Below are 27,436 nucleotides of genomic sequence, written 5' to 3'. Positions count from 1 at the left end.
TATAAAAGCAAGCCAAATTCAAGACTTCTTGTCATTATCATCAGCGGAAACTTCAATCGAAGGAATAGACACAGGCACTGGAGCCCCATTATCCGACTTGTCGCCTTCCGTAGTTGAGGAAGAATCAGACGAAGAGTCATTTTCAGCAGGCCCATCCAGTAGGAGAGCTGTCTGGCTCTCGCCCGCCACGCTTTCCTGGGAACTATCCGCCGGGCTGCCGAGCGGACTCTTCATAATTACAGCATCCAGCGAGTTGCGCGCAGGAGTCGTTGAGTCGGAGTCATCGTGGCTGATACTGCTGCGGTCCGAGACGGACAGTGAGCTGCGGGAGTTCATATTCGAGTATGATGCCGGGAGACCCAGTGCCTCGGCGACTGCGGCCTCTTCGTCTGGCAGTTTTGAGGTACTGCTGTCGTTGCTAGAGGTCGCGCCGAAGATGCGGCTGCCGCGCTGCTCGCTCAGTTCCAGAATGTGGTTGTAGCTCCGCCGGGTTGGGTCTGCGCGGCGCTTTTTCTTCTTTTTCTCACGCTTTTGGGATGGCCGGACGACAATCACTGGGATCGGTGATTGCTGCAGGCAATATTTGGACACAGAGCCTGGGAGTAGACTTTGCACACCTTTCATGTTGCGGCCTCGCGTGCCTACGACGAGCATTGCGGGCTCGTATATGCGGATCTAAAGAATGTTAGGCTGGTCCAGGCTTTAATGGGTCACATCTGCTTACCATGCGCTGGATGATGCTCTCGACCTTGCCGACGGCAAGTTCTAAGACCAAGCTGATAGCTTTCTCATCTTGGCTATTCTTCTGGATCACCTGCTCAAAGAGCTTCTCGGCTTCCTCGCGGTATTTCCGCTCTTCAATTGCAATGTCGGTGGCGATACGCGAATCCTTCTCCACCGCTCGCAGACAGACGATCTCGTCGCCATCGTCGACCAACTCGTCGATGAGCCATTCAAGTGCAAACTCGGAGTAGTCATTTTGATCAGTCCCGCACAAAAACGTTCTGCTGCGACGCGTACTCTGGTATCCCTTGTGTTTGTAGTTCAGGGTAAGGGAGAAATCGGTGGCGTCAAAATTATCAAATGTGTCGAAAGAGACGCCTCGTTCGTAGGTCCTGTCATAGATTAGCATGCGCGATTTCAAATCCCATTCTTCGCGGGAAACGTACTTTGGTGGGGGAGGGGACGGCCCTCTGTTCAATTGCGCAGCCTTCTGTTCCCTTTCCTTCTCTTCAAATTCCCTCGTCGGGGTATCTCCATATGACAGCCTTTTATCCTTGATGCTCGGCGACCGATTCGGCAGCCGAGTCTGTGCAGCTCCGACGCTGAACTGGATCGATCTCCGTCGCGGACTTCGATCTCTGGGTTTCACGTCACCGGAAAGGGTGCGGGTGTGTCCGGACCCCACAACGGGGATCGTATGATCTGTGGAATCGGGTTGCTCCTCAGACTCGAAAGAGGGCTTGGGGGAATTCGGTGCAGACATTCCAGGATAAATTCGAGAGGACTGTTGCAGGGAATACTGTATTCGCTGGGTTCCCTCAGGTGTTGACGTAGTTGACAATGGCTAGGAGCAAATATTAGCGGCCATGGGGTTGTTGGGTGTTCCACAAGACCAAGCGGGCAATCGATGTCATGGTTTGAAAGAGGGTGTGGAATGGAGTATAGGAATGTTAATAGTCACGAGTCATCTTGCTTGTTGTAGGGAGTGACGGATGCAGCGAGGGGTCAGGGCGGTGACCACTTATCGATAACTAGCCTAGAGAGCTGATGGTGATTACGTGAGGTCCGGGGCCGGGGCCGGGGCCGGGGTCGTGACCGAGCCAGCCCTACATGCGTGTATCAAAGGGAAATTTGGCTTTAATCGTGTTGTTCATGGAAGAAATAATTAGTTAGTTTACTGTAGGTTGACCATATCATGGAGATTTTGACACTCGTGTATCTATCCTGAGCAATAGTCTAACTATATATCTGTCTCTATGTTGATAAGGGACCAAATCTTCCGACTTGCCAATTTTGCATAATCAAGTCTATGTGTCTATGTATATATATGCATAATAGTATCTTCCAGGCTTAGCACTATCTGCTCCAAATATATAATCAGTTGTACAACAGAACTAGTTCCTACCATTACCTCAGTCTCGAAGTAGATGGAATAATACACACCATACCGGTAGATTTACCACCCACCGGAGGACAAGCCAGCCCCGAGAAGGATGGCAACAGACATGATTCACATGTTTCAGATACCATTAAAATCTCCACAAGGTATACAAAGTCTTATTGTAGCTTTGTGCGACCTAATTCCACATGTGAAGTCGAATTACAACTCGGCCTCCACTCGCTGATATCTCGGCCCACACATCAAGCCACAGCACTAAACCCTCCTACCCGTCCTCAAATGTTTATGCATACCAATGACTAACCCAACTCTATCTCCAGGGCTACGGTGTATGTATCCTGCATGGGATAAACCCTCAGCTCAAAACCCATGTGTCAGATAACGCGATTGCAGATAGGGGGCGCAGATCAACCAAGCCCAACCAATAATCAGCCCAAACCCTCGCATCAGCAGCAAATACTCCGTAATACTATTGCATATACCCAACCCCCTTACTCCGTATTGATAGTCGATAGTCTCCCGTCAGAATTTTCCACAAGCCCAACATCCACCCTCTACCCGACCGATACCAGCTGAGCCTCGTCCAGAAACCCACTGGAAGCAAATCGAAGCGAAAAAAAACCCTTGCACTCCACAGCGGAGTCTCCGAATCCACCTACAATATTAATATCATAACTACCGCGGCGCCAAACCCAAACAAGGAAAAGTACCAAGCACACACGGCCGTACGGATATCCTAATCCGTAGTAACTAGTAGTGGTTGTGAAAGAACGGCACTAGAAAAAGGGATTGATGATCAGAGATTTTCCAAGAGATTTGTCCGTCTCCGCTGAGCGAGATTCTCGCACTAGCCGGAACTAGTCTTCTCTTCGCGGCGCTATCAGGCATAGCTCTGGGATTATTACGCACTATGCCGACTTAGCCGCGATGCTCGGGCGTGATCGCTGCTACTAATCTCTGATCTATCTGCTCTTATCCGGCGGTGAAGAATGCATGGCGTGCTGGCGTGCGCGGAGGTGATTTGGCTGGGGCGCGCTCAGGGCGCGGATCGACGGGTCACATGCGCCGTTGGGTGGATGATGGTGATCAAAATTCTGCCGGTCTTTGGTTTACTTACTTAGCATTCTTTTAAGAGGAGTTGGTTGGTGTACCTAGGTAGTGTGCATTGCAGTAAGGAGTTACGTGGAAGTTTTGTGTTGCGTTTTGAATTTTTATTTGATTTGAGTATATTTTTGGTCATAGACATGTTTCGTCTATGTACATCCAAAGTCCCAGTTGGGATTGAAATGTTCCAATGTTCCAAAGCAGTCTCGACCTGATAGGGAGAACTGTTGGGCTGCACATCGCAGCTGGAGATGAGAGGGGTATGTAAAAATGAGAAATATCCAAGATGGCCGCCAGCAAGTGAAAAGAACGCCGTAAATAAAGATGTGAAATGTGTAAATGGCAAATGTAATCGCTCAGGAAACCAGAAATCGTAAAAGCATCAGGGTATCATAAATGAATGGATGATGGTACAGGGCCGAAGCAGACACAAGCGCTTAATCAATAAGCCTCGATGATCTGCTCCCGCACACCAAAATACCCCTGCTCAAAAAGATGAGGCTGGTCGTCCACGGCGAGGGTAATATCCGCAGAAGCCTTCTCATTGAATGCCTCAAGTTGAGGTTGAGGCGGGGACGGTGGCATCGCCGCGTCATCGTCCGAATCGTTGTCCGAATCGGCTAGGAGCTCGGGCGGTGATTGGCGCGATGGCGAGCGAGTCAGGCTCAGCTCGTCCAGATCCTCTGCATCGTCGTATTCAAAGTCTGAATCTGTGTCCTCGCCCTCGTCTTCTTCAAGTAGGTCCTCGTGGAAGAAAGCGACGGGCGACGGGGCCCGGCGCCGCGGTGGGTTGATTATGAAGTCTGACTCGTCGTATTCAGAGTCGCTGTCGCTTGCATCTGAGTCGGAGTCTGAGGCTGCTTCTTCTTCCTCCTGTTCCCATTCTTCGGGCTCTTCGACTACCGTAGAGGCCCATTGGATGTGTTGGCGGGATGAAGGAGGGGAGGACTTTGTTGCACCATTGACGGTTTGGTTGAACCAGCGTTCCTGTTCACGTTCTGCGTCGGCGAGATCAAACATGAGAGAGTCCAGGAGGTTGGCGTGACCGACGAGGAGGCGGAGATCGTGGTCTGCGCGGGAAGCTTCACGGGTGAGCTTCTTCCGGGCGGTATGAGCCAGGTAGTATGTTTGTGTAATGCTCATTTTCTTTTGTTGACGACGACGGACGAGGGAATCAAAATAGGGGCTGGGTGCAACAGCGGAGGTTGTTGTAAAAGTTGAATCCATGGTGGGCCAGGACAGCTTTTTGAGTAAATAATTAAAATGGGGTATGACTCTTGTTGGTGACTCAATTAGGCGTCATCCAGTCACAGTGGATAGGGTGTTGGGCGGTGTGATAGACAGTATACTTGGCGTAGTACTAGTATATGTATGATAGATCGAATTCGTGTTTCCAAGGGGTGATGTAGTGAAACGGTGTAGATGGATATGGATATGGATATAGATAGATAGATTAGTAGAAATAAAATGTCTTATTGACGAGAGACAAGAGGTTTATTTAACAAGACACATTCACTATTATTTTCTTTTTTTTTTTTTCTTTTTCTTTTCGCTTTAGTCCGATCGCCCCGAACCGGAGTTTACGGATTCCTAGGTATCCACCGGAAGAAATAATTATTTATTTGCTTATGAATACATCCATACAGTACCTAATCGTGAGTAATGCACTGTCCTCTCTTTATTTCCTTATTTCCTCCACACCGCTACAATATGATACCTGATTTTGTAAATTAGCCGTATACCTATATGTATCTATACAATTCGTCTCAGTATGTAGTGATTCAGTAAATACAATTCCTACAATCTCTATCATCCAAAACCGCATAATTCTCCCTCATAATGAGTCACGTACATAAAAAACGGGAACTCGGATGACCAATCCGCCGTGCCGTGGTCCGTTTTACCTGTACAGCGTACGGAGTATCGGTCATATCGACTTCCGATTACTCAACCTCGTATTCTTATTTGTTCTGATTTCTTCTTCTGACTTCCCTTAAATCCTTAAATCCTAATTCCTTAGGCGGAAAATCCAAAAATGATTAGTGATCGTGTCTTGGTCATTTCCCAAGGTTCTCAATCTAAGGTTTAATATTGATTTCTGCACTTTGATTTCCAATACGATTTCCAATTTCTAATCAATCACATCAGAAGCGATGACCCCTTCACATGGAGCTAGACCGAGAGCTGAAGCTACAGCTGGCACATGGAATTCGCAATCTCCTATCTTACAAATGAGCTGGCAGAGGCTCAAGCCAAGCCACACGTATTATATAATACCACCTAATACATGCGGCTGCATCACTTTCCTATTGTGGTCTCCTCAGCGACAGCGATCAACCATTAGTTCCTCCGTGCGCCGTACAGAATACTTATTGTACTATCAGCCTTGGCAACATCCAGCATTCCCCAGAATTTAGAGATAGACCAGGAACCCATGCACAAGTAGGCTGTGTAGTGGGGATCTGGAACTAGCATCGCATGATTATACCTATCTAGGTATGCAAGTAACAGGTAGCCAAGTGACCAAGGATTCAGGCTTCCCGATTACAATAAAGTTATCTCCACGTATGTAGGTATGAGCGCAATTCGCATATCCCTGTAGGCCAACGACCTCATCTCGCAGTTTTCTGCCTACACCGCACAATACCTCAATACCTAATCTAACACTCCTTGCAGGCCACAGAGCAAGCACAGATGTGGGGACCAATCAGCGCCAGCTCTCGGTTTCACTTGTGGAATGTGCCTTTCCGAATCCGTTGCACAGAGATTACCTTGGAGGTATACCTTTTCTGTACAATGATGATTCCTTGCTGGCAGCATGGCCAGCCTGGAATAATTAGCGTGTTTGGCGTACGTCACGCTAGGCAACGTCTAATCAGTTGTTTCAGTTGCGAGCTCGTATACTATGGCAGAAAATTCAGGCAGGCGTATTAAATCAAAACAGGGCTTACACAGCGGATATCGCCGAGAAGCCAAGCATCCGAGCCCTGGTGCGGCTTTGCGACTGTTTGGTTGTTTCGCAGGGTTTTCCCTTTCGAAACAGCATAGCTCCACTTCTATTTCCCCAGCCCTACGGCGCACTCCTTGCCGAATACGAAAATCTCTGACGTTTTATCTTGCTGACTACCGAGTAAGGCTATTTAGGCATATCTAACGTTCGTTCAATGCCAATCCTGCCTAGGCAGACATCCATGGCTCATCACTGTTAATTATAGTGAATTAAAAATAAATGAAATACACCTCTCGGAACCGAAGCGAATTGACAGGCCGAGATCACAGACAATCGGATTGATCTAGTTCCCAGATATCCATAGGTTTTCAAATACAATGATCATCGGGCGACAAAGCCATGGCTACACGGAGGAAAAGGCTATCGAGGGCCCAATAATTGATCTCGGAACTCGGCGTTTAGCTGATAATTTTCCGAGATCCACCTTGTTGACAGGTCAATGACATCAAGGACTTGGGCTTCATCGGCCATTCGTTACCGTTGGCCGAGCAATGTGTTCTTTTCGAGTCTGGATGAAGAATGAGGTTGACATTTTCCTCATTGGGCCGTGGTTAATGTCGAAATGAGGAATTATCGACCCAATGGTGAATTTAAATCCAACGGGTGAGCGTAACAACCATTCATTCAACGCTTACAAAAATTATTGTAATCGATCTGGGTTGTCTAGATTATTTGCCCAGGTGCATGAGGCTGACTACTATGTACATAGTTCGCTGAACACCTGATGCCCTAAATACCAACCCACATACCACACGAACCATCTCGCCAACTAACTAGGTAGACCCTTAATCCAGATTCCGACTCTCGGCACTAACCCAACCCACCATAACTCCATCGGCCACACCAAACTCCGTCTCCGGTTTCCGGCTGGCTCGTGCATAATTTATGCTCGGATCTTCATACGGAGGAGGTACTGTATCTCCATTTCCCGTTAGGCCTTGGCCCCATTTTGTTATGATTCCTTCACGATAATCCGTGCATACCCACTCCCTGTGCATAATCTGCGTCCATCGCAGCGCGGGTGATCGACACGTGCAAATGGCGCACAGGGCGTGGGTACTCTGACTCGCTCTCGGGGTTTCATCGCCGGCGCCCGGGATCGTCGTTCTGTCAGGTTTAGCTCAGCTGGCTTATGGGTATGCGGCACATCGGATGAAATCGTCCGCGCTGGGACGCTAGGCTGTGAGTCAGATGTGAAGCTATCGTGAGTCTTTTTTTTGGGCGTATTGCGCCCTGCGCGTGCTTTTCTGCTTTCGGTTCCTGGGCTTCCGGTTTACTTTAATTCTCCAATGGCTTTTTGGATGCCGTTTAATTTGGTATGCGTCATTTAGATGTTTGATTCCTTTTCAAGGTCTCTCTGTACTTGGCAGGACACTAGTGATCTGCGAGCTGTGTTCATGATGCACGGTTCGCGGTATTATTGTCTGGGCTCACCTGGGTATACTAACTGTCTCTGATTAGTCAATTGCTCTCATAATATATGGCATATGATATACCTGAACTATTCGTCATGCAAATGCATTCTCTTTCCTAGATAAAAGGTCTTGGCGTTGGGGGTGCTTGACATTGGGAGGTTTGCGAGCACCCAAAGGACCAGGGAGATGTCCATACTACACCTATCCCTGAGCAAGAAATTGAGCTCGAATGAAACAAATTGGACCAATGCCAGAGTTTGGTTTCAAGATATGCTGGCGAAAAGGCTATTTGCGATAGCACTATCTGGTCTACCAGCGAGACACCAATTCCAGCAACAAATGACTATCCGAACAGCGTGCTAACTGCACACTTCCAGCAAAGCGAAATTTCTCTTAAATGCTTAGGATTGCTTTTACGGATACCAAAAAGCGAAAAAAAATCCCTCAATGCAATGAGACCTAGATCGAATCATGACTGCTTAGGGCTACGTCTTCGCTCGAGCCCCAAGAGGCATTTCAAGTCAAGGAATCACATTTGAAATACAAAATACAGAATATCGTACAATCAAGACTGGTGGAAACCCTACCAGAACCCCCAGCAACAAAAAGTCATGCCGAATCCTCCCCACAACTCACACGAAATCCCCCTGCAGCAGCTCATTCCCCAAATGGTCAAGCACAAACGGCGCATTCTCGGGATCCTCCATTCTCAAATCCGCATGCGCCAGCGCCCTAAACATAAGCATTTCCAGATCCGTCACCTTCGCTGCATACCCACACAGCCTGAGCCGAAGCAGCGCAGCCCTGATCCAATCCACACAATTTTGCGGCGGCAACGCATTCGCAATAGGAAGCTGGATGCTTTGCAGCAGCGTGCAAATACTCAGCGGCGCATCGTGTACCTCGCCAATCGCCATCCGGATCAGCAGCGACGTGCTATTGCCCGGTCTCACATTGCCTTTCCAGCGAAACCGCCACTGGTGCTCGGAGTTGGTGTTGGCGTGGTAGCTGGGTTCTGTGGTGGCGCCGTTTGTTGTGTCGAAGGCGTAGCTTCGTCCGCCGCTGGCTGGGGTGATAAGGATTGCCCAGTGGTAGGCGGAGAAGCCGAGGCGGCGGCGGTGTTCATCGAGGGAGAGCTCGCCTCGGTGGTGGACTGTGAGGTAGACTACGTAGGTTCGTCTGGTCAGGGAGGGATCGCGTGTGATGGATGCGTGGCTGATCTGGGGGTTGTTAGTTGAGATTGGGGTTGCGGGGATTGTGCTATTTACTGGGGTATCCATGGAGGATTGTGTTGGTTAAGTGTCTGGGGTTGTGTGAAGTGAAGTTGGGAAGTAGCTTTCTTCTGATGGGACTGAGCGATTGGTTTACAAAACATCAACATCGTTTCAATTACGGACCAGTGACAGTCACCTCACAAGATCATACATAGATTATAGCATGTTTAGAACCCCAAATCAAAATTGAAAAGCTATCACTTCTTGAACAATTGATGCTTCATCAAAATAAGCACGGGCCATATATATAGTTCCGATGCATTGGTTGGAGCAGAGGAGTGCCGAGGCACCATACTATCATTACATATATGTACTCAGTAGTCTCGCTTGAGAGCCGAGTCATGAGGCTCTTCACTTGAGTCAATCTCAGAATAGAAGCTGGACGCTCCCGATGTCTGGCCTCATTTGCCTGGGTTCCCGTTTAGTTGGGCTAGCGTGCTGAACCACAAGTGTACAAGGGTACTTGAAATATTTATTGAAGCTATACAGAGTGTACAACCCACATTTATCTCATAGCCTGCACTGATCTAAACCAATTGGAATGAAGGAATGAAGGAATGATATCTGCTCCCCGCTTGTGGTCTCAAGTATCAAATAAATTGCATAGCACTTGCACGAGCTGAGCCATGATCTACCCACCTGAAAAGTGGCTGCGAGTACTGTTTTATTCTACATTGCGAAATATCAAAATTTGACGTGTTCTTTTAACTATAGACATAAATCACAAGGGCTATGGCTGGGCACAATAATCACGAAGACAACGATTGTCCGTAGTGATCCAGGATTCCAGCTAAGATGCCGATATCCTTCTCTTGTCCCATTCAAGGCAGAGAAAGGAACAGCTTCTTCAACTTGGGGTAGTTCGGCGTACCCAATCCGGTAGCTGGATCCCATCTGTGCGCATTGTTAGCAACATCCAACCAGACCAGATGACCGCACTTACCCCGCAATAGCACTGAACCCATCAGAGCCACATCCAACATTTGTACCATTGGTGATATCATTGAGAACCTCCGGGTGGGCATAAAGCACCGGGTTCACAAACCCAACAGGGCCCTTGCCCTTAGCAAGACGCTCCTCGTTAATCTATAAACAAGTTCGATTAGCAACAGCAATAGCAAAACCTAAACCAAAGCCTGAACTCACCAAGCTCAGCACAGAAGCAAACAAAGGCGAAGCTAAACTAGCACCATAGTAATGGTGGAGCGTTCCACCCGTATACGCAGGGAAGAGCGCCCCGTTAGCGGACACATCAGGATAAGCCCGCCCAATGCGATTGTAAAGACCCTTTGTCTTGTTGAGATTGACGCCCATCTCCGAGTAATGCGGGTACGTTAGCTTGGCCTTCTTGAAGTACTTCTCCACAGCAGACTTCTGGTATGCAGGCTGCGGGAAGTAATTCGAGAACCCGCCCGAGCTGCTGAAATTCGCAGCGTTGCCACCCAGGTCTGCATGCATGACGCTCTCGGCGTCTTTGACCGTCTGGTCTTTGTAGAGCATCGTACCACCGACGGAGGTCACGTAGGGACAGTTAGATGGGTATTGGGGGTTGAAAATCTTGCCTTCGGGTCCGAGGCAGCCGTTCTCGGAGCCGTCGCCGTGGAAGGAGGCTACGCCGTAGTCGCCGGAGGCGAAGAGGATCGAGTGGCCTTGTAGGCCGAGTTTAAGGAACTCGTTGCATTGCCGCTTTGTGTAGGCAACTGGAAGGTCGGCCTCGGCTTGGCCGTAGGAGGCGCTGATTACATTTGTGGGCTTGTAGACGCCGCATTGGAGTTTTCCTTTCTTTGTGTTAATTCTGAGTATGGACTATGCAAATGGGGCGGTATTACCTTTGTATCCATCGGGATGCGGGTTGGGATATACTGGGTCAATCTTTGGGTTGTTGCCAGTTTCGCCGAAAGCACTGTACGTGCAGTATGACTGGGAGTGTCAGCAGGGAGGAGGATTTATCTTGGGCAACATGACCTACGCCATCGAGAGCATCAAGAAAAGTGTTGAACAAGTTAGTGGTTGCAACCTCGATCGGCTCATAGACCTGGTCATCGACCTGGTACAGAGTGACAGATTGAGGATAGATCAGGGAATAACTTGGTCTGTATTAGCGAGATCCAGAAACAAAGATACGAAGCTCAACTCACGCCATGTCAATGTCAATGTTGGATTCACCGGTATTCAGCGAGCTATACGCAGGCACTGAGAAGTTTGCACCATCAATCAAGGCCGGAATGGGATAGGTGCCCTGCGGGATATGAGGAGCGTAGGCTTTATAATAGAGGTCAATATCCGACTTGGCGAAGTAGTCGCCCTGCTCGTAGAGACCGAGCGAGTTGTCCTTATGAGCCTTGGTGGCATCTGGGATATCATATAAGGCCTTGATGCAAGCCGGAGTCATGTCGGATCCGCAGGACTGAAGCTCTGCTGGAAGGGTCAAAGCATTGGCGGGAATCACCTTGGCTGCGGCGATGGAATCGGTTTCGACACTTTCCTTAGAATGAGCCAATTGCGACGCTCGCTTTGCCAGCGTGCTCTTCTTGACAATTGCGCTGAGCTTGACTCCCGGCGTCATGTAGTCAATGTGTCCTTGGATATGTTCCGGGACATGATATCTGGACTTGTTAATTGAATATCCCACCATAGAGATTCCAAGGAACCCGTAAACAGAAGGAATTCTATCTTACTCATCACAGCCAATTTTCAAGCTGGAGGTGCTCGCATGCTGATGTTCGTAGAACTCAGCCTTGAATAGCGTCTCGACTTCATGTGCATAGGCATCAAAAGCCAGCCATCCTTTGTTATCTGAGTGAACAATGCGGGACTCATGAATGCCAGAGGACTCAAGCCATCGACGAACGGACTCAACGGCATCTTTCGAGGGAGCAAAAGCATCATGCACTTCCTCTGCCGACCAATACTGTCCATATTTCGGAGAGCTTGGGTCGGAGCTATGCAAATTTAGTATCAAAAGCCAGTGAGCAAGAATGTAACAACTCACACTGCCATGAGATACTCCTCGCCCTTTTCCAAATTGTTTTGAGTAAGACCAATGCGCACAGGTAGCACAGAGTCACGCTTAACCCGGTCGCCTTTTACCCAGTCGACATGCAGGTTCCGTTTCTCATGCAAGACATGCTTCACTGGGGCCGGGACGGCACCGGAGAGAGCTGCAATCGCTAAAGCGACACAAACTTGACGGACCAGCATGGCTAGGAAAAGTCAGGGCACTGTACTTAGCCATTGTGTTGGGAGCGGGGGATGCCCCCTGATATAGACACGGGCAACCCCAGTCACAATGTTGTGATTGCAACCCTATTCCTCATTTAAGATGGTAAACAAGAGCCAATTAACTTTGACGGATGTGATTGGATGTAGGCACTTAGTATCTGCATATTGTTTGAGACATTAAACCGGGATTCAGCACCCTAGGGCTCGATATCCCTAGCGGGCAGATTGGCTTCGGCATTGTATGTGCAGAATATTCCGAAAACACAACTGCCATGTAGATCTGTATCTTCAGAGGTAGATATCCGCAGATTTCTTCACCTTGTTATCTGAGCTGTGTTATCATGGTGCTTTGCGAGATGCAAATGGTTATCAGGAGGCCGGTGTTGCTCCGGCGAACACCCCTCACGATATCGGAGCTCCGGCGGAGAATTGTCGTGACGACGCGACAACGGCCTGGTGAGTAACTATAGTTAAACTTGGCAAGAAATGAGGAGATTAAATTGCGGAGAGAACGAATAAACAAGCTACTTGAACCGACCGTAGCCTCTAGCTTGATGCATTTAAGAAACAATGCATTCTGGGCATAAATTAAATTGCAATTAATATTAGAACAAGCGAAAGCCATGTTGCTTTTATATAGCCAATGTCTTGTTTTCAGTCATATTTAGCCTACAAAAGAACCAACAGTAATACGGGAATATATGTATAAATTTCTAAATCATAAACAAGAAAAAGCTATCATCATCATATCGAATATCCAACCGTGGAAAGCCCAACGATGGAATCTTTTTTTACGAGAAAAAGTGTAAAGGGGGATAGGCGAAAAAAGACACCGAAAGACGACAACCCACTAGCCAACAACCTAGTGATGGAAGAGACGGATACCCTGCTCGACGAAGGTAATGCCCAGCTTCTCAGCAGTTTCGAAGACAGGGGTGTCGTTCTGGCTACCAGTAGGCGCGGCAATGTACTTGACGCCTGAGCGGGCAGCACGGAAGACGTTGTCGATGAAGGGGAACTAGCGGTAGTCAGCAACATGTTAAAATACTCAAAAGATAGGAGGGGAATGCTCACGAAGGCATCGGAAGAAACAGCGACCTCGCTGAGCTTCTGGAGCCAGGCCTCGCGCTCCTCAGCGGTGAAGGGGGCAGGGACTTCCTCGAAGACACGCTCGTACTCGATGGTCTCGGCTTCGCTGCGAGGGGTCTGGCCGGAGCAGAGCAGGTCGATGGCGTTGGACTTGTCAGCACGCTTGGTGCCTTGCTTCCACTTGATGCCGATGACGCGCTCGTGGAAGCGCATCCACCAGTTGTCGGCCTTGTCGCCGGCCAGACGGGTGCAGTGGATGCGGCTTTGCTGGCCGGCGCCCAGACCGATGATCTGGCCGTTCAGCGCGTAGCAGACGGAGTTGGACTGCGTGTACTTGAGGGCGATGGTGGCGACGGTCAAGTCACGGAGAGCAGCCTCGGGGAGAGCGGTGGTGCTCTTGGGGGTGATGATGGTGTTGAAGGTCTTGCTGGGGGAGATGACGACGTCGTTGCGGTGCTGGGTCAGCTGCACGCCATACAGGGTGCGAGTCTCCTCGGGAGCGGGGGTATAGTCCTCATCCATCTGGAGGACGAGGTACTTGCCGCCCTTCTTCTTGGAGAGGATGGCGAGAGCCTCAGGTTCGTAGCCGGCGGCAATGACACCGTCGGACACCTCGCGGGAGATGATCTTAGCGGTGGGCACATCGACAATGTCGCTGAGGGCCAGGATGTCGCCGAAGCTAGACATGCGGTCGGCACCGCGGGCACGAGCGTAGGCCTGGGCCAGACCGGAGGTCTCGATGTCCTTAATGTCGTCCACCATGTACACCTTGCGCTCCTTCTCGTTCAGGGGCACACCAATGGCGGCACCGGCGGGTGAAACGTGCTTGAAGCTAGCAGCGGCAGGGAAGCCGAGAGCCTGCTTGAGCTCCTTGACCAGAGGCCAGGCGTTCAGGGCATCGAGCAGGTTAACGTAGCCAGGAGAGCCGTTGAGGACCTTGAAGGGCAACTTGCCTTGGACGGCGTAGGCAGAAGCGGGCTTCTGGTGAGGGTTAGTACCGTAACGCAGAGAGAGCTGCTGTACACCATTGCCGGAGTACTCCTTGCGGAAGAAGCCAGAGATGGCGGAGTCGTAGTCGGCGGTCTGCTCGAACGCCTTGAGGGCGTATTGCCTGCGGCTGGCCTCGTTGATCTCGCCAGACTCAAGTTCCTTCAGGAAGTCGGAGTAGTCAGTAGGGTCTGACAGAATGGTCACACGCTTGTGGTTCTTGGCCGCAGCGCGGAGCAGAGTCACACCGCCGATATCGATCTCCTCCACGGCCTCGTCGATGGTGACGTTGACCTTGGCGACGGTCTCCTTGAAGGGGTACAGGTTGCAGACGACGTAGTCAACCTTGGAAATCTTCTGCTCGGCGAGGTCCTTCTCGTCGGACTCAATGTCACGGGCGAGGATACCACCGTGCACAGCAGGGTGGAGAGTCTTGACACGGCCGCCAAGCATCTCGGGGGCGTGAGTAATGGCGGAGACATCCCTGTGATTGAAGTCAGAGACTGAACTGTTTGTTGAAGCATGCTTCTTGTATTGTATTGCTGCGCTGGGAAGATAGAGGTGACTCACTCGACCGGGAATCCGGCCTCACGGATCATCTTAGCGGTACCGCCAGACGCGAGAAGACGAACATTCTGCTGGACGAGGCCCTTGGCCAGGTCAAGCAGACCAGTCTTGTCATAGACGGAGATGATAGCTGTTCACAACACAAGATGAAAATGTCAGCGTTGGCCTTGGATCACTTGAGACAAACAATATCATAGTCCGGGGAATGCTCGATCTATGGAGCCAAGGACCTACCGGACTTTTGAGACATGATGGATCTGACAATCGACACTACAGCTGTTAGCAAAGCCAGTCGGGACAAATCCCAATTGAATCAATTGAAAAGGAAGCAAATTACCTAAATCAAGTGACTATAGAGATGACGAAAAGTAAAAAAAAAAACGCAGAATCGATGTCCCGCGGGGTCACCGCAATCGGCGAGGGGCTGGTATGTAAACGGTTATATTACGTATATTACCAGCAGTCATTACCAACAGCTATTAACCAATCACAGTGCAGTATTTGGCAGAAGAGCTTAGCGTGCCACGTGACCTTGGCCTATATAACGATTTTCAATTTTTCGCCGTCTCTCTTTCTTTTTTTCTTCTTCATGAACAACGCAAAATCACATTCTACTCAAAAAGCGTTCCTACGAAGACAACCGTCTGATGAAGTACGGAAATCGTATAGAGAATGGAGACCAAGTACCAAATGGTAAAGGTATCGATCTTGGGTGCAGTGCCTGCTTGACCTTTGGTCATATAGTAGGGATTGCAATGATTGATTCTACAACCCAATTATCAAAATATTATTTCTTTTATGAACAAAACACTCGATCCTTCTAATAGTAAACTCGTAGTCGGTATTATCTGACAAGACATTTCAAATGTACCCACAAAGTCTACCATCACTCCAGTTGCTGTGGAGAAACCTAGCATAGAAAAAATATAACAGGATTCTCTGGAGCGGAGCCTTTTTATTACATATCTCTACCGAGACGTAAATTATCTGTATACATGAACATGTGCCCTCACAAGGCATTCCCCGTGTCGACTCGATTTCTCAAGCCAAAGGACAAACCTCAGCCTTTAGGGCTTCAGCGTATCTCTGCGACCAGCACCGATGGCGAGCTGGCGGCCAATATTTCCAAAGCACACGCAAGCGCAGAAAATGACACTGGCGATCCAGACACGGACAGCCAAGCTCTCCTGTGTAATTCCTGCGCCCAGCGCATTCTCCAACCCCGTTCCATTGAGAACACCGGTGCCAAATGACGGGGTGGTCGACGCAGGGACCAGCCCGGGCTTGAGGCCAAGAACGATACCCATGCCTGCCATACCAACTGTCGAAGAGAGGACGAAGCCGGTTGTGGTGCGGTCGATCAAGTACCATAGAACGGGGTTGGCGAGGGCGAGGGTCAGCGAGGCTTGCGTGGTAGACTGCCAAGGGAGTCTCCGCTGTAGAAAAAAAAAAATGTCAGCGTCCAGAAATACAGAAAAAAAAAGTCCCAGATCAAACTCACCATAGCGAAAGCAATTCCAACAAAAGCACCAACACTGCGAGCAACAGTCACCCACGAGGGCGTGCGGTCTTCACTCTCCTCCTCATTAGACCCATCATTCTTAGCATCAACACCCTCCTCACCCTCGCGCCAGCGATCCAACCAGGGAAGCAAATTGCCAAGCGCAATACCGGCCACCCCCAGAAACCCAAGTACTGCCACGAGTCATAGTAATGGACATTCTCCAGCTTTACCGGAGTAATCCAATGATTCTCATGCAGATTCACTGTAATAACACCATAAGCAATCCCAAACCCAAACAGCAGTAGCGAACTCCACGCCTGCGGCAAGATAACGCCACGGAACAAGCCATGGCTCAGTCGTGACCGCGTGCGCCGCAGCGCAAGTCGCCGTGGCCAAATGGCCGATTTCTCGGCCGCTCGCTGCGACGGCTCAGGCGGGTACTCGGCGGCTGGCGAGTTGGCTTCCGTGCCCCAAGGGCTGGACTCGTCACGGAATCCATCGAAGGCGGTCGGCGAGTAAATGCCGTACAGGGTTGAAGAGGTCAGGTTCATCACTGAGCCGGTGCGGCTCACACTCGTTGAGTTTGAGGCTGTGTCTGGGGCGTGGGGATTGAGGTAGTCGGTGGTGATTGGTTCGGAGGGTGTTGGGGGGCCAGACGATTCGGTTGATGCGGGTGTTACATCAAAGACTCGTCTGGGACGGGGCCGGAGGATGCGAGGTTGTTCTGTCATTGTGGGATTTGTTGGGGAGGTGGTGCTGGGAGCTTCTTTTCGTTTTGAGCGAGCTGGACTGGAGAAAACTGGAGTCTCCGATTGTCGGCGCAGCTGAACCAGGTTGAAATTTGAACTTGGTTCCACGCGTCTGATGAGGGTAGACTTCTATGTATAGTTGGGAATTGGAACAAATCCAGTAAGACGCGTGAGTAAATTATGAGGCGAGTTGTGGAAAGGAGGTTTCGACTTGGCGGCGAGCGGGCGACCAAAACTTCGGAAGAATGCAACCTCGGGTCAATTTAAAGGGTTCTGAGAGTGGCATAGATTGAAAAAAAAAAAGGAGAATCAAATAACGTCAAACGACAGTAAAGACCTCAATAATTCGCCAGAATTAAACCGTGAGGAATCCGTTCCGTGCTGTTCCAAGGTTGATTACCTATTTGGCTTCAAATTATGACTAACCAACACTGGTGGTATGATTCGCCGTTCGGATAGTATGCTTTCCAAGTGTAAATTGGATAGTGGTTCTCAGGTGTTACAAACACCTTCTCGGCAAGGTCCCGCGTGGGCTTCACTTGGTTATAAGGGGGAGATTTGTTGAAGTTACAGAATGAAGTATTGAATGAAGTATATGAAGTGAAAAAGAGGAGAAAGAGGGGAAATATCACATGCAGTCCATTTTGATATCAAAACAGCACATGAAAAGTGCATATCGATTCGGACTTTCAGCCACTTACAACTCAAACAATAGACAGATTGGAACAGTGACTTTGACTTTACTTTGCAGTAGGAAATACATCTCCGAAAAGTATACAAAACGCCCAAGCCAAAATAGATCGTGAGGTATGAAAAGAACATATGAAAAGAAAAAGGGAAAGTAGAAGAAAAAAAAAAGGACAAAACGCCAGCACTATTAATCTTCCATCGCGTCGTCTGCATAACCTTCCCGTGGTTCAATTGGCCGTGGGGGAGGGGACGAAGGCTCATGTCGTGCGTAACCATTGGCACCTTCGTCAGACGAATTATCATCGTCGTCTTCGTCGTCATCGGAGAATTCCTCGTCAACTCGAGGAGCACCGCCATCATCCTCATCACCAGATCCTTCGCCAAGAAGTTCACGATCGAGATCGTCAAGCTCTCCCTCCATGTAATCATCGGGTCCGTGCTCGGGATACCAGCTCGGCGTACCTACCGCTGATGCGCCCAAGCCGTCGGGGCGAGCGCTCTTCGCACGAGATGCTGCGGGTTTCTTTCCTGTGCCAGGGGTCCCTGTGACACCGGTGGACTTGCGCTTGGCGGCATTAGGACGAGCACGAGGGCGGGATCGATTGTTGGAGTTGCGCAGATTGGCTTCCAGGGCTGCTTTGGCTTGGTAACGTTCTTCGCGCTCGAGTTTGCGATCTTTCTTAGGCCCGTTGGCTTCCTCGTAGTCCCACCGGTCGAGTCGGCGTGCAGCTTTTCGTACTACGGAGAGGTAGACACTGGCGCATTCACCAAAGTCGTCTTCTTCCTCTGGGTTTGGGAAGAGGCCGCCCTTTCCCCATGAGACTTCTTCATCATCTGTATCATACCCTTCGGGCAGACCCTGGAGCAGGCGACCGTAGCGTCCGAAAGGAATCTCACTCTCTCGTTTCGCACGGAGAACACGGTATGCATTGGATTTCCGCTTGGCAAGTAGATAGTCGATTCTTTGTCGTCGGTTTTGCTCAACGGCAATCTGATGTTGTGTAAGGGGTCGTGGTCGGCGACCAGGTGCCGTGGAAAGCGACGGTTCAGTAATGAAGCGATTTAGTACTTGGTTGGGGTGGCTCTGGGGCGCGGGAGAAGCATCGGGTGTGTGCTCCATTCTGGTTTTCAAGATGAGGCGTTGGTGGCCCATTGCTTGATTGATTGAAGATTCCCGCTTGGCCTGCTTAGGGCGGGGACGTGAATAGCCAGGAGTCTGCTCATCCTCGTCATCATCGAGACTTCGCTTGGCAGAGGGGTGCAGAGGAGTGGACATAGCAGAGCCATGACCTCCCATACCCGAGTAGTCGCCGGCGAATGAATCTTCGTCAAACCCATATTCTATGAAGAACAGTCAGTATTAAGCGCTTATCGTGAGAAAACATTGAAATAACTATCACCTTTTTTAGGACGCTTAGGAATGCGCGGTAGTGGCTCCTCTTCTTCCAGAATGCCTGCACAGATGTTATTCAACCATTGACAATGGATTAGAACCTAGCACACTTACGCTTGCGTTCCAGTCTCTTTGATTCCCCATACTCCTGTTCCTCGGGCGTATCCTGATTCTCCTCGTTGGCTTGTTCATCGGTTAAAATATCAAAGACAGGTACTTTGAGAGGTAGTCCCTCAGAGCCCTCGCCCTCCATACCCGCGCCGAACGGATTGTTCAGAGCAGCCTCACGGCTGAAATCACTCTCTAGATACCACCACATCAACCAGAGGAATGCCCTGGCGCGACTTTGACTACTAAGCGTAGATCGCATGACAAGGTCGAAGAAGTCTCGTGGGGGGAAGAAATGTGTTTCGGACACTTTGGGGGCGTACTGCGCCAGAACGAATATCAGGTTCACCGGGTTGGTGCGAGGTATACTCAGTCGCTTGATCTTTTCCAGGGTATTCGGCTGTTCATAATCTTCCGAAGCGCCCTTGAGAATCGACTTGAGGCGCGGGGCGTCCTGGAGCTGCTTGTAGGCGTTGGAGTCCTGGCGCGCTTGTAGTGAGGGGATGGAGTGGTAGGTTCGTAGTTGAGCGCGCATTTCAGGGAAGACTAGATAAAGCAGAAGCAATTGCAATCAGCATTGTAAAGAAGGATAGCAGGTTGTGCCAAACGTACAATTCAGAGTGGTGTTCATGCGACCGAAATTGACCAGCAAGCAGACCATCGCCATGTTGATGGCCGCAGGCTTGTCGCTTTGCAGCTTATCCTTGAGGATCTTGCTGGTCTTACTGCTCCGGGCCATTGCATCGATATAGACATCCGCAAAGTCCAGTCCCTTTTGTCCATCAGGCCACCGCGTGAAAACGGGCGTTTTGTCTTCAAAGACCAACTTAAGGAATTGGTATTGGATATCTTTGCGCCAGAGAGGTATGCCATCCTCTTTCTTCAGGTGCCGAATCTTGTTGCCCGAATAGACAGAACCAATTGTACCGTTGGCTTGCCGCCTTGTACCGACCGTCGCGCTGGCGGTCATGCCAGATCCATCGTCCGCAGCTTCGGAGACCGCAAAGGACTCATCCATCATGCTATTTTCGATGTCGGCCATCTTATTATTATTAACGATGGGCTGTGGGGGTTTCGCGATAGATTCGGAAATTGGGAGGTAGTAGAGGTGTGCCCCCTAGGAGGCGCGAAACGAAAGAGGCAGAAGTACTATAGAGAAGAAAGGAAGCGAATAAAACGAATAAAGGACGAAAAACAGAGAAAAGGACATGTGCCAAGGGAAAAGGGAAAAGGGAAAATTACTGAAGTCGTCAGAGTTCGGAAAATCTGAGGAATAATGCAGTGCCGAGTGTCCCATGAAGGCAAATGACAAAAATCCGTATAGCTGGATATCTACCCGTGAGATTCTACACATGTTACTTTGCACTTTGTACTTTTTTTTATATACACATGTGCATACATATGTATATTAATATTAGAATAATTATAGTACATAATATATTTATGACCTTTTACAGATTCCATGTCATTATACAGCTATATATCTATCAGTTTATGTCTAAGAAGTCTAGAAATAGCTCACATTAGGAGATAGTTCGTCTATATATCCACATACATAGGTGCTTGGGAAAAGACCATAAATAACATCTGGAAAGGAACGAAAGAAATAGTTATTAGAATGGAATGGAAAAATAGTCATGCCAATATATGTACTTATACATACGTAGTAGGCAAGAATGGCATGTGCCCACTTTGTAGAGCTAGTTATATAACTCCATACTCCAATCATTACCATCTATGCACATCTATGTACCCCATACTCCATACATACTGGGAACTCAAGAACTACGAAAGACACCAAAATTGAAATACTTTTTCGAGATTGCATTGGATAAGAGAACTTTCCTTCTCGCCATTTGGCCTTGGTTCGTTTTTTTCCTCCCAATTCGAACACATGCGAGAAACCATGAAGCATACTCATTCATAAAGCGGCGGTGACGTCTCCTCCAAGGTCCGAGAAAAATGATAGAAACAGACAAGGAAATAAAAGCAAAGTGCTCCCACTCGGAAACAATCAGCCTCCACGGACCCGAAAGCAGAGGATATGCGTCAAGCCAACGCCATACAGAATGCAAAGAAAGCCTTGTTTTTCTTCTTGAATTCAAGATCCAAAAAAAAGGCCGGAGAAAGAAAGCGCACAGTTTTTTTTCTCAAAAAAAGAAAGGGACCGCAGAACGCAGGGCAGCAACAGAAAGAAATGTCCGCCATGAGATACCGACGCTGTAAAAAGTCTATGCTGCACGATCAATGCAGCTATAACAACACCGAGAAGATGGATGCGAATAGAAAAACGAAAACTTTTTGAGATGATAAAAAGTCATCATTCTCCGCTCGGCGCACGCGCGTCACTCGAACGTGTCCCCATTGGGAACGCTCGAACATAAGGGGTATCTGACGAGAGCGGACATAGGAAAAAAAAACAAGACAACGCATTCTATGATGTTCATGCAGTGGCGATCATAAGTTGCAGTAGAGAGATGTCCTCCCGAAGCAATAAATCAAGACCGCACTGCGCGTTGGCCCCGTCCATGCAAGGCGATGAAGAAAAGCCCATGATAGAACATCGAGGAGGCGCGAGAGGAACAGCAAAGGAAAAAAGAGATTAAACATGCGCAAAAGGGAAAACATAAATCTAAACAAGCATAGGAAAGTCGTGGCAGTCATGACAAAGCCGTCCCTGGGAGATAAAACAGGAAAAGAGAAACCCAGGGACTCGTTCTGATCGTATCCGTCAATGAGAGACACAAGGAAATAAAACAATGGAGCCAATCAGACCCGACGGCCTCGTCAAAAGACCACAACCGTTTACCACCAAGACGAGGGGCCGGATGAGCCAGAGGGGTTGCCGTAGCTACCACCGCCGCCGTAACCACCACCACCACCACCGTAAGAGGGAGCAGCCGCACCGCCGTAGCCAGCACCACCGTAGGAAGGAGCAGCACCACCGGCACCGTAGCCGCTGCCGCCGAAGGAGCCACCGCCCATGCCCATGCCACCGGGGACGCGACGCACATCACGGGTAGCAGTGGTGCCACGGCCACGACCGCCGCGGGAACTACCACGTCCACCGCCGAATCCGCTGCCCTCGCGAGCGATGCTCTCGAGGAATGCGGGAACCTCCTGGTGAGCCTCCTTGAGGAGCTCGAGCAGGTCACGAACAACACCACGGTTGCCACGGTTGAAGAAAGCAGTGGCAATACCGGTGTTACCGGCACGACCGGTACGACCAATGCGGTGAACGTAGTCATCGATGTCAGTGGGCAGATCGTAGTTGATAACGTGAGTCACGTTGGGGATATCGAGACCACGGGCAGCAACGGCAGTAGCAACCAGGATGGGGCAGCGACCGTTACGGAAGAGCTCAAGGGCACGCTCACGCTCGCGCTGAGTGCGATCACCGTGAATGGCAGTGGCGGGGAAACGCTGGTTGATGAGGAAATCGGAGAGCGAGTCGGCCATACGCTTGGTCTCGACGAAGATCAGAGTCAGACCAGTGCTACCGTGGGTGTGGAGGATATCAAGCAGAACGGAGCGCTTGTCAGCATCCTCGACGTACTCAACCTTCTGGGTGATGTTCTCAGAGGTAGATCCAACACGACCGACGGACAGGAAGATGTAGTCCTTCAGGAAATCACGTGCAAGCATCTGGATATCGCGAGGGAAAGTAGCGGAGAACATGAGAGTCTGACGGTCATTGACACCAGGCATATCCTCACCCTCGACGATGCGGCGAATCTGGGGCTCGAAACCCATGTCCAGCATGCGGTCAGCCTCATCGAGAACAAGGTACTTGATGTTAGCGAGGGAGATACGGCCACGCTCGATCAGATCAACAAGACGACCAGGGGTAGCAACGAGAAGATCGCAACCACGCTCGATCTGGCGGAGCTGAGAACCGATGTCGGCACCACCGTACACGACACAGGGACGAACCCAAGAACGGTAAGCAAACTTGCGGGCCTCGTCGAAGATCTGAGAAACCAGCTCACGGGTGGGGGCAAGAATGAGTGAGGTGGGGTAGGCCTTGCGCTGGCGGCCGTAGAACTGACCACCACCACCGGGCTGGGCAGGGGTAGGAGAGGGTCCGTTCTGGAAGGCCTGGGAAAGGATGGGGAACAAGAAACCACCGGTCTTTCCGGAACCAGTCTGGGCACAGGCCATCAGATCACGGCCACCCATGACAATAGGCACGGAGTACTTTTGCACAGGGGTGGGGATGATGTAGCTGGCGAGCTTGATGTTGGCGATCAGGTGGTCATCCAGAGGAGGGTTGGTGAACTGAGTAACGGGCTCGGGAACGTCGTTACCGGAGGCCTCAACGGGGATATCATCGTAGTTGGCGAAGTTGATACCAGTCTGCTGCTTGGAGGGGTCATTGGGGACACCAAACAGCTCGCGCTCCACGCGGGCATTGGCGGGTCCAGGGATGTGCTTGCCGTCGCGCCACTGGCCATCTCCTGAGCCACGGGCTTGCTGAGAAGAACCACCACTACCACCACCACCGCTGTAAGAAGATCCTGGGTGTCCGTAAGCATGGGGATCGAAGGGCCGGGTCATTCCGCCAGGAGTCCAGTTGGTCATACCGTTCGAAGGGCCACGGGGGCTGAAGTTAGGAGCATTTGCGTTGGCCCAGTTGCCACCACCGGGACCATTCCTAGAGAATCAAATTGGGGTTAGTGGGAGCTTGACATGCGAGGATTTGGACATTGTACCGAGGGTTAAAGTTATCACCGGGGAGAGGATCCTGAGCAGCGGAGCCAGGGCCAGCGGCGGCGGCGGGACCGCCGCGCTGGCGGAGGTGAGGAGGAATATAGGCGGCACGACCCTGGCCAGGGGCGTTACCCTGGGGGGCGTGCTGAGACTCGTTGAGGGAAAGGTTTCCCATTTGCAAACCGTCGGCCATTTTTGCGATTGATTTCTATGACCAGAAGAGGTAAAGTTAGTAGCTGTGCGGAGTAGTGAAGCAGGGGTAAGAAATGCGAGACAGTTTTTTTTTTCTGCTCGCCGGAAAAAAAAGGTTCGTGGGTTGTAGAGATAAGGCGCAAGGAATCTGGGCTAGATATCTTGCAGGAAGGAAGAAACTCACTTAAAAGATGTCCTTAAAGAAGAAGAGAGAGACGATGAAAAGATCAAGTTGCTTTTCTGTTTTACTCAATAAAAAAAAGATTGAGTGGCAAACAAGAATAGCCTAGAGAAACCACAGAGAATATGGAAAATGCAAATCTCCCAAATCTAAACACTCTATGGCAAAGAGAAGAAAAAAAGAGAGAGGGATGATTGAAAAAAAAAGGGATATGAAGTTTAGGTCAAGGGAAGAAGAAGTGGATTGCCCAGATGAGGTGGTTGTGGGAAGGAGGCAAATCATGCAAAAGTTGGAGTACTTCCTGGGTACAGGGTTGCGGTGCTGTGTGGCCTGTGTGTTGGCAGGTAGACCCACGGTACCATCGTACTAGAAGGTATGGGAGTGATACAAGAGGCGTTTGATACCTTTGAGAAACTTACATTTTTGGCAGAGTTTACTGTATATTTGATGTATTGATCAGGTACTCACCGCCACGAAGAAATTTCTTATTTTTTACTTGCCAGTTGGCTGTGGTCTCGGCGCTGGGTCTGACTAAGATAATTAGATGAGGATGTGATTGGATCACATATCAAAACTACTGGCCGTGCACTTGAAAAGGATATGTCGTCACCTACGTAACCAATAATCTATAAAACGTATGTGTAAGTTCTGACGATCTCTGAATCAAGGCCATTGGAAATGCCCAGTCTGGAGAGCATCTCTCCCAGGTCAGAAATCCAAGTAGTGTCATATATTTGATCTATAATATGAACACTTAAATTTAAGCATCGTACTCTTTTTCCTCTTGTTGCTGCTGCTGGCCACGTCGACGGGAAATCCAAATACCAACGGCGCCAACGAGGACGAAGAAAATTACGAAGGGCTGCAACGAGTGAGATGGCGTGACGGTCTCGGGGACCTCATTGGTAAAAGCCGATTCTTGGTCGAGTTCTTGAAAAATCCAGCATCATCAGCCACTTCCGACCTGCAGCAGAGAAAACAGCGCGCAGGTAGTCACCTGTCTAGAGTTCATCGCGGCTACCTTCGTCCTCGGTTCCGGCCTCCAACTCGAGCTCACCGCTCTTGACGATCTTGACCGCCTCCTTGGGCTTGTCACCGGGGTTCTTGGGAACGTTCTGGATCTTGTCAACAATGTCGTAGCCCTCTAGGACCTCGCCGAAGACGACGTGGCGGCCATCAAGCCATCTGTGTGGTGTTAGTTGGGACCTTCTCAAATATATGGCTGCATGGACGTGCTACATACGAGGTAATAGCGGTGGTGATGAAGAACTGAGAGCCGTTGGTGTCCTTGCCAGCGTTGGCCATGCCTAATTGTAGTCAGATATATGCGAGATATAATCCAGCAGGTGAAAGACTTACTCAGTTGACCCTTCTTGGTATGGCGCAGCTTGAAGTTCTCATCCTTGAACTTGTTGCCGTAGATCGACTTGCCGCCAGTGCCTGGATGATATTAGTATCATACAATTGAATGCGATCGGAAGCTGACGAACCGTCGCCCTTGGTGAAGTCACCACCCTGGATCATAAAGTCCTTGATCACACGATGGAAGGTAGAGTCCTGGTAACCAAAGCCCTTCTCGCCGGTAGCCAGAGCGCTAAAAGTGGGTCAATATATGCAATAGAAACGTCAAAAGTCCAAGACAGAGCTTTTAGCCATACCGGAAGTTCTCAGCGGTCTGTTCGAAGCAAACGGTTAGCGATAATCCTTCATGCTCGTTCCATGGAGATATAACTATACGAACCTCAGGAACAGTCTTGCCGTACAAGCCCATCACGATGCGACCAAGAGACTCTTCTCCATGCTGAATGTCAAAGTAGACCTGCGGTCACCGATTAGAAACGCTTCCAAAAAGACCCATCCAGGATATGTTACTCACCTTGCTAGTGATCTTAGGGCCGCGAGGCTCCTTAGAATCTTCAGCCTGAACCAGGGCGAAGCCCACGGCAAAGACCACGAAAAGGGACAAGAAAAGGCTGCGGAAATACATGCTTGCTAATTGCCACTGCTCTTGGAGAATACAGTGAAGGGGGAAGACGAAGCAATGAAAAGAGGAAGAAGGCCAGCTTGCAATGGCGTGCGGAGAGCGGACGGACACTCCACTCCTTGTGACGGTATTTTTCAATATACAATTTGATAATAAGGTGTGAAATGGACGTTTATTACGATAAATACGCCATTATGTAGTGCAAATACACGACCCGTTATGCAAATCATCCACGGAAAAAGGTTGATTCCGGAGGATTTCTCCCGGAGTTCAACAAGAGCAACAAGTGACGGCCTCCACTCAATTGCAAGGACACCAGCCAGCTAGAACAATTTAAGATGGTACGTCAACCTCGTGGAAAAGGGTCTTTAACCAAAAAATTCCCGCTAATAATCTATCTACCCACAGGTTTTCATCCTAGGCGTCAACTTCCCCGAGCGGAACCTGCTCAAGGCAAGCCAACCCCAATGATTGCGCCGCAACCTACGTATCAACCCAATTGATTCTCGGCTAACATGAAATCCTCCATCAGTTCTCTCTCCAGTCCTTCTTCGGAGTCGGAGAAAACGTCTCGAGCCGCCTCATGGCCCGCTTCAACATCCACCCGACCTGCCGTGTCGGCGAGCTAGCCAACAAGCAGGTCCTTGACCTCACAGCCGTGCTGTCTGAGATGAAGATCGAGAACGACTTGCGCCGAGAAGTCTTGAACGATATCAAGCGGCTGAAGGAGACTGGAACTTATCGCGGCCGCCGTCATGCGCTCGGCTTGCCTGTGAGGGGACAGCGTACACGGACTCAAGTGAGTTTACCTTCTTCTGACGCTCTTTTCTGGCGCTATATTCTGGCACCAGCTGGCGTCGATATACTGCTTGTGTCTCAGGAGAGTCTCGGCTAACAATACTACATCAGATCAAAACTCCTGTGAGGTTGAACCGCATGGAGCGCAGGCTGTAAATTTTGGTTGTGCTCGATTTTTGCTATTATGGGATTGTCTCACATTTTTGCGTGAGAGGCATGGATTTGGCGTTTTTTATTTTGTTTCTGGCACTTGATCGTTGCCAGGTTGTATGTGAATGGAACCCCTCTATGGATGTATTATAGGCTAGACACTCTGAAAGCTTTAAAATTGATGGAC

The 27,436-nt window shown here is 49.8% G+C and overlaps 10 protein-coding genes across 10 annotated transcripts; 1 reads left to right on the top strand and 9 right to left on the bottom strand.

Moving 5' to 3' along the window:
- Positions 1-18: 18 nt before the first annotated feature.
- N7529_000570 (universal stress protein) lies at positions 19-1,486 on the bottom strand (the record flags this gene model as incomplete). Its single annotated transcript, XM_057236101.1, has 3 exons — positions 19-675; positions 725-1,115; positions 1,170-1,486. The coding sequence occupies 3 exons, from the start codon at positions 1,484-1,486 to the stop codon at positions 19-21; spliced, it is 1,365 nt and encodes a 454-aa protein (XP_057102904.1).
- A 2,181-nt stretch (positions 1,487-3,667) lies between these two features.
- On the bottom strand, positions 3,668-4,453 carry N7529_000569 (uncharacterized protein; the record flags this gene model as incomplete). Its single annotated transcript, XM_057236100.1, has 1 exon — positions 3,668-4,453. The coding sequence occupies one exon, from the start codon at positions 4,451-4,453 to the stop codon at positions 3,668-3,670; it is 786 nt and encodes a 261-aa protein (XP_057102903.1).
- Positions 4,454-8,283: 3,830 nt separating this feature from the next.
- N7529_000568 (uncharacterized protein) lies at positions 8,284-8,931 on the bottom strand (the record flags this gene model as incomplete). The annotated part of the gene is made up of 1 exon (XM_057236099.1): positions 8,284-8,931. One exon carries the CDS (start codon positions 8,929-8,931, stop codon positions 8,284-8,286), a length of 648 nt encoding a protein of 215 aa, XP_057102902.1.
- Positions 8,932-9,746: 815 nt separating this feature from the next.
- Positions 9,747-12,126, bottom strand: N7529_000567 (S53 family peptidase; the record flags this gene model as incomplete). Its single annotated transcript, XM_057236098.1, has 8 exons — positions 9,747-9,819; positions 9,869-10,011; positions 10,072-10,703; positions 10,755-10,845; positions 10,895-11,012; positions 11,064-11,531; positions 11,604-11,867; positions 11,918-12,126. The coding sequence occupies 8 exons, from the start codon at positions 12,124-12,126 to the stop codon at positions 9,747-9,749; spliced, it is 1,998 nt and encodes a 665-aa protein (XP_057102901.1).
- Positions 12,127-13,009: 883 nt separating this feature from the next.
- Positions 13,010-15,040, bottom strand: N7529_000566 (phosphoribosylaminoimidazolecarboxamide formyltransferase/IMP cyclohydrolase; the record flags this gene model as incomplete). The annotated part of the gene is made up of 4 exons (XM_057236097.1): positions 13,010-13,165; positions 13,222-14,707; positions 14,794-14,920; positions 15,025-15,040. 4 exons carry the CDS (start codon positions 15,038-15,040, stop codon positions 13,010-13,012), a joined length of 1,785 nt encoding a protein of 594 aa, XP_057102900.1.
- Positions 15,041-15,857: 817 nt separating this feature from the next.
- N7529_000565 (INSIG family protein) lies at positions 15,858-17,025 on the bottom strand (the record flags this gene model as incomplete). The annotated part of the gene is made up of 3 exons (XM_057236096.1): positions 15,858-16,226; positions 16,292-16,485; positions 16,569-17,025. 3 exons carry the CDS (start codon positions 17,023-17,025, stop codon positions 15,858-15,860), a joined length of 1,020 nt encoding a protein of 339 aa, XP_057102899.1.
- Positions 17,026-17,920: 895 nt separating this feature from the next.
- Positions 17,921-20,276, bottom strand: N7529_000564 (uncharacterized protein; the record flags this gene model as incomplete). Its single annotated transcript, XM_057236095.1, has 4 exons — positions 17,921-19,074; positions 19,134-19,187; positions 19,241-19,780; positions 19,847-20,276. 4 exons carry the CDS (start codon positions 20,274-20,276, stop codon positions 17,921-17,923), a joined length of 2,178 nt encoding a protein of 725 aa, XP_057102898.1.
- Positions 20,277-22,039: 1,763 nt separating this feature from the next.
- Positions 22,040-24,137, bottom strand: N7529_000563 (DEAD/DEAH box helicase; the record flags this gene model as incomplete). The annotated part of the gene is made up of 2 exons (XM_057236094.1): positions 22,040-23,888; positions 23,947-24,137. The coding sequence occupies 2 exons, from the start codon at positions 24,135-24,137 to the stop codon at positions 22,040-22,042; spliced, it is 2,040 nt and encodes a 679-aa protein (XP_057102897.1).
- A 940-nt stretch (positions 24,138-25,077) lies between these two features.
- N7529_000562 (uncharacterized protein) lies at positions 25,078-26,304 on the bottom strand (the record flags this gene model as incomplete). The annotated part of the gene is made up of 8 exons (XM_057236093.1): positions 25,078-25,247; positions 25,339-25,502; positions 25,561-25,624; positions 25,677-25,757; positions 25,808-25,911; positions 25,976-25,992; positions 26,059-26,136; positions 26,194-26,304. The coding sequence occupies 8 exons, from the start codon at positions 26,302-26,304 to the stop codon at positions 25,078-25,080; spliced, it is 789 nt and encodes a 262-aa protein (XP_057102896.1).
- A 529-nt stretch (positions 26,305-26,833) lies between these two features.
- N7529_000561 (mitochondrial 37S ribosomal protein uS13m) lies at positions 26,834-27,255 on the top strand (the record flags this gene model as incomplete). Its single annotated transcript, XM_057236092.1, has 2 exons — positions 26,834-27,100; positions 27,211-27,255. Coding segments are annotated over 2 exons (312 nt in total), but the record flags the coding sequence as incomplete, so codon positions are not given.
- Positions 27,256-27,436: the final 181 nt, after the last annotated feature.

This window comes from Penicillium soppii (genome assembly GCF_028829465.1).
Source record: "Penicillium soppii strain IBT 18220 chromosome Unknown utg000001l, whole genome shotgun sequence".
Classification (NCBI taxonomy): domain Eukaryota; kingdom Fungi; phylum Ascomycota; class Eurotiomycetes; order Eurotiales; family Aspergillaceae; genus Penicillium; species Penicillium soppii.
This window is presented reverse-complemented; position numbering and strand designations above follow the sequence as displayed.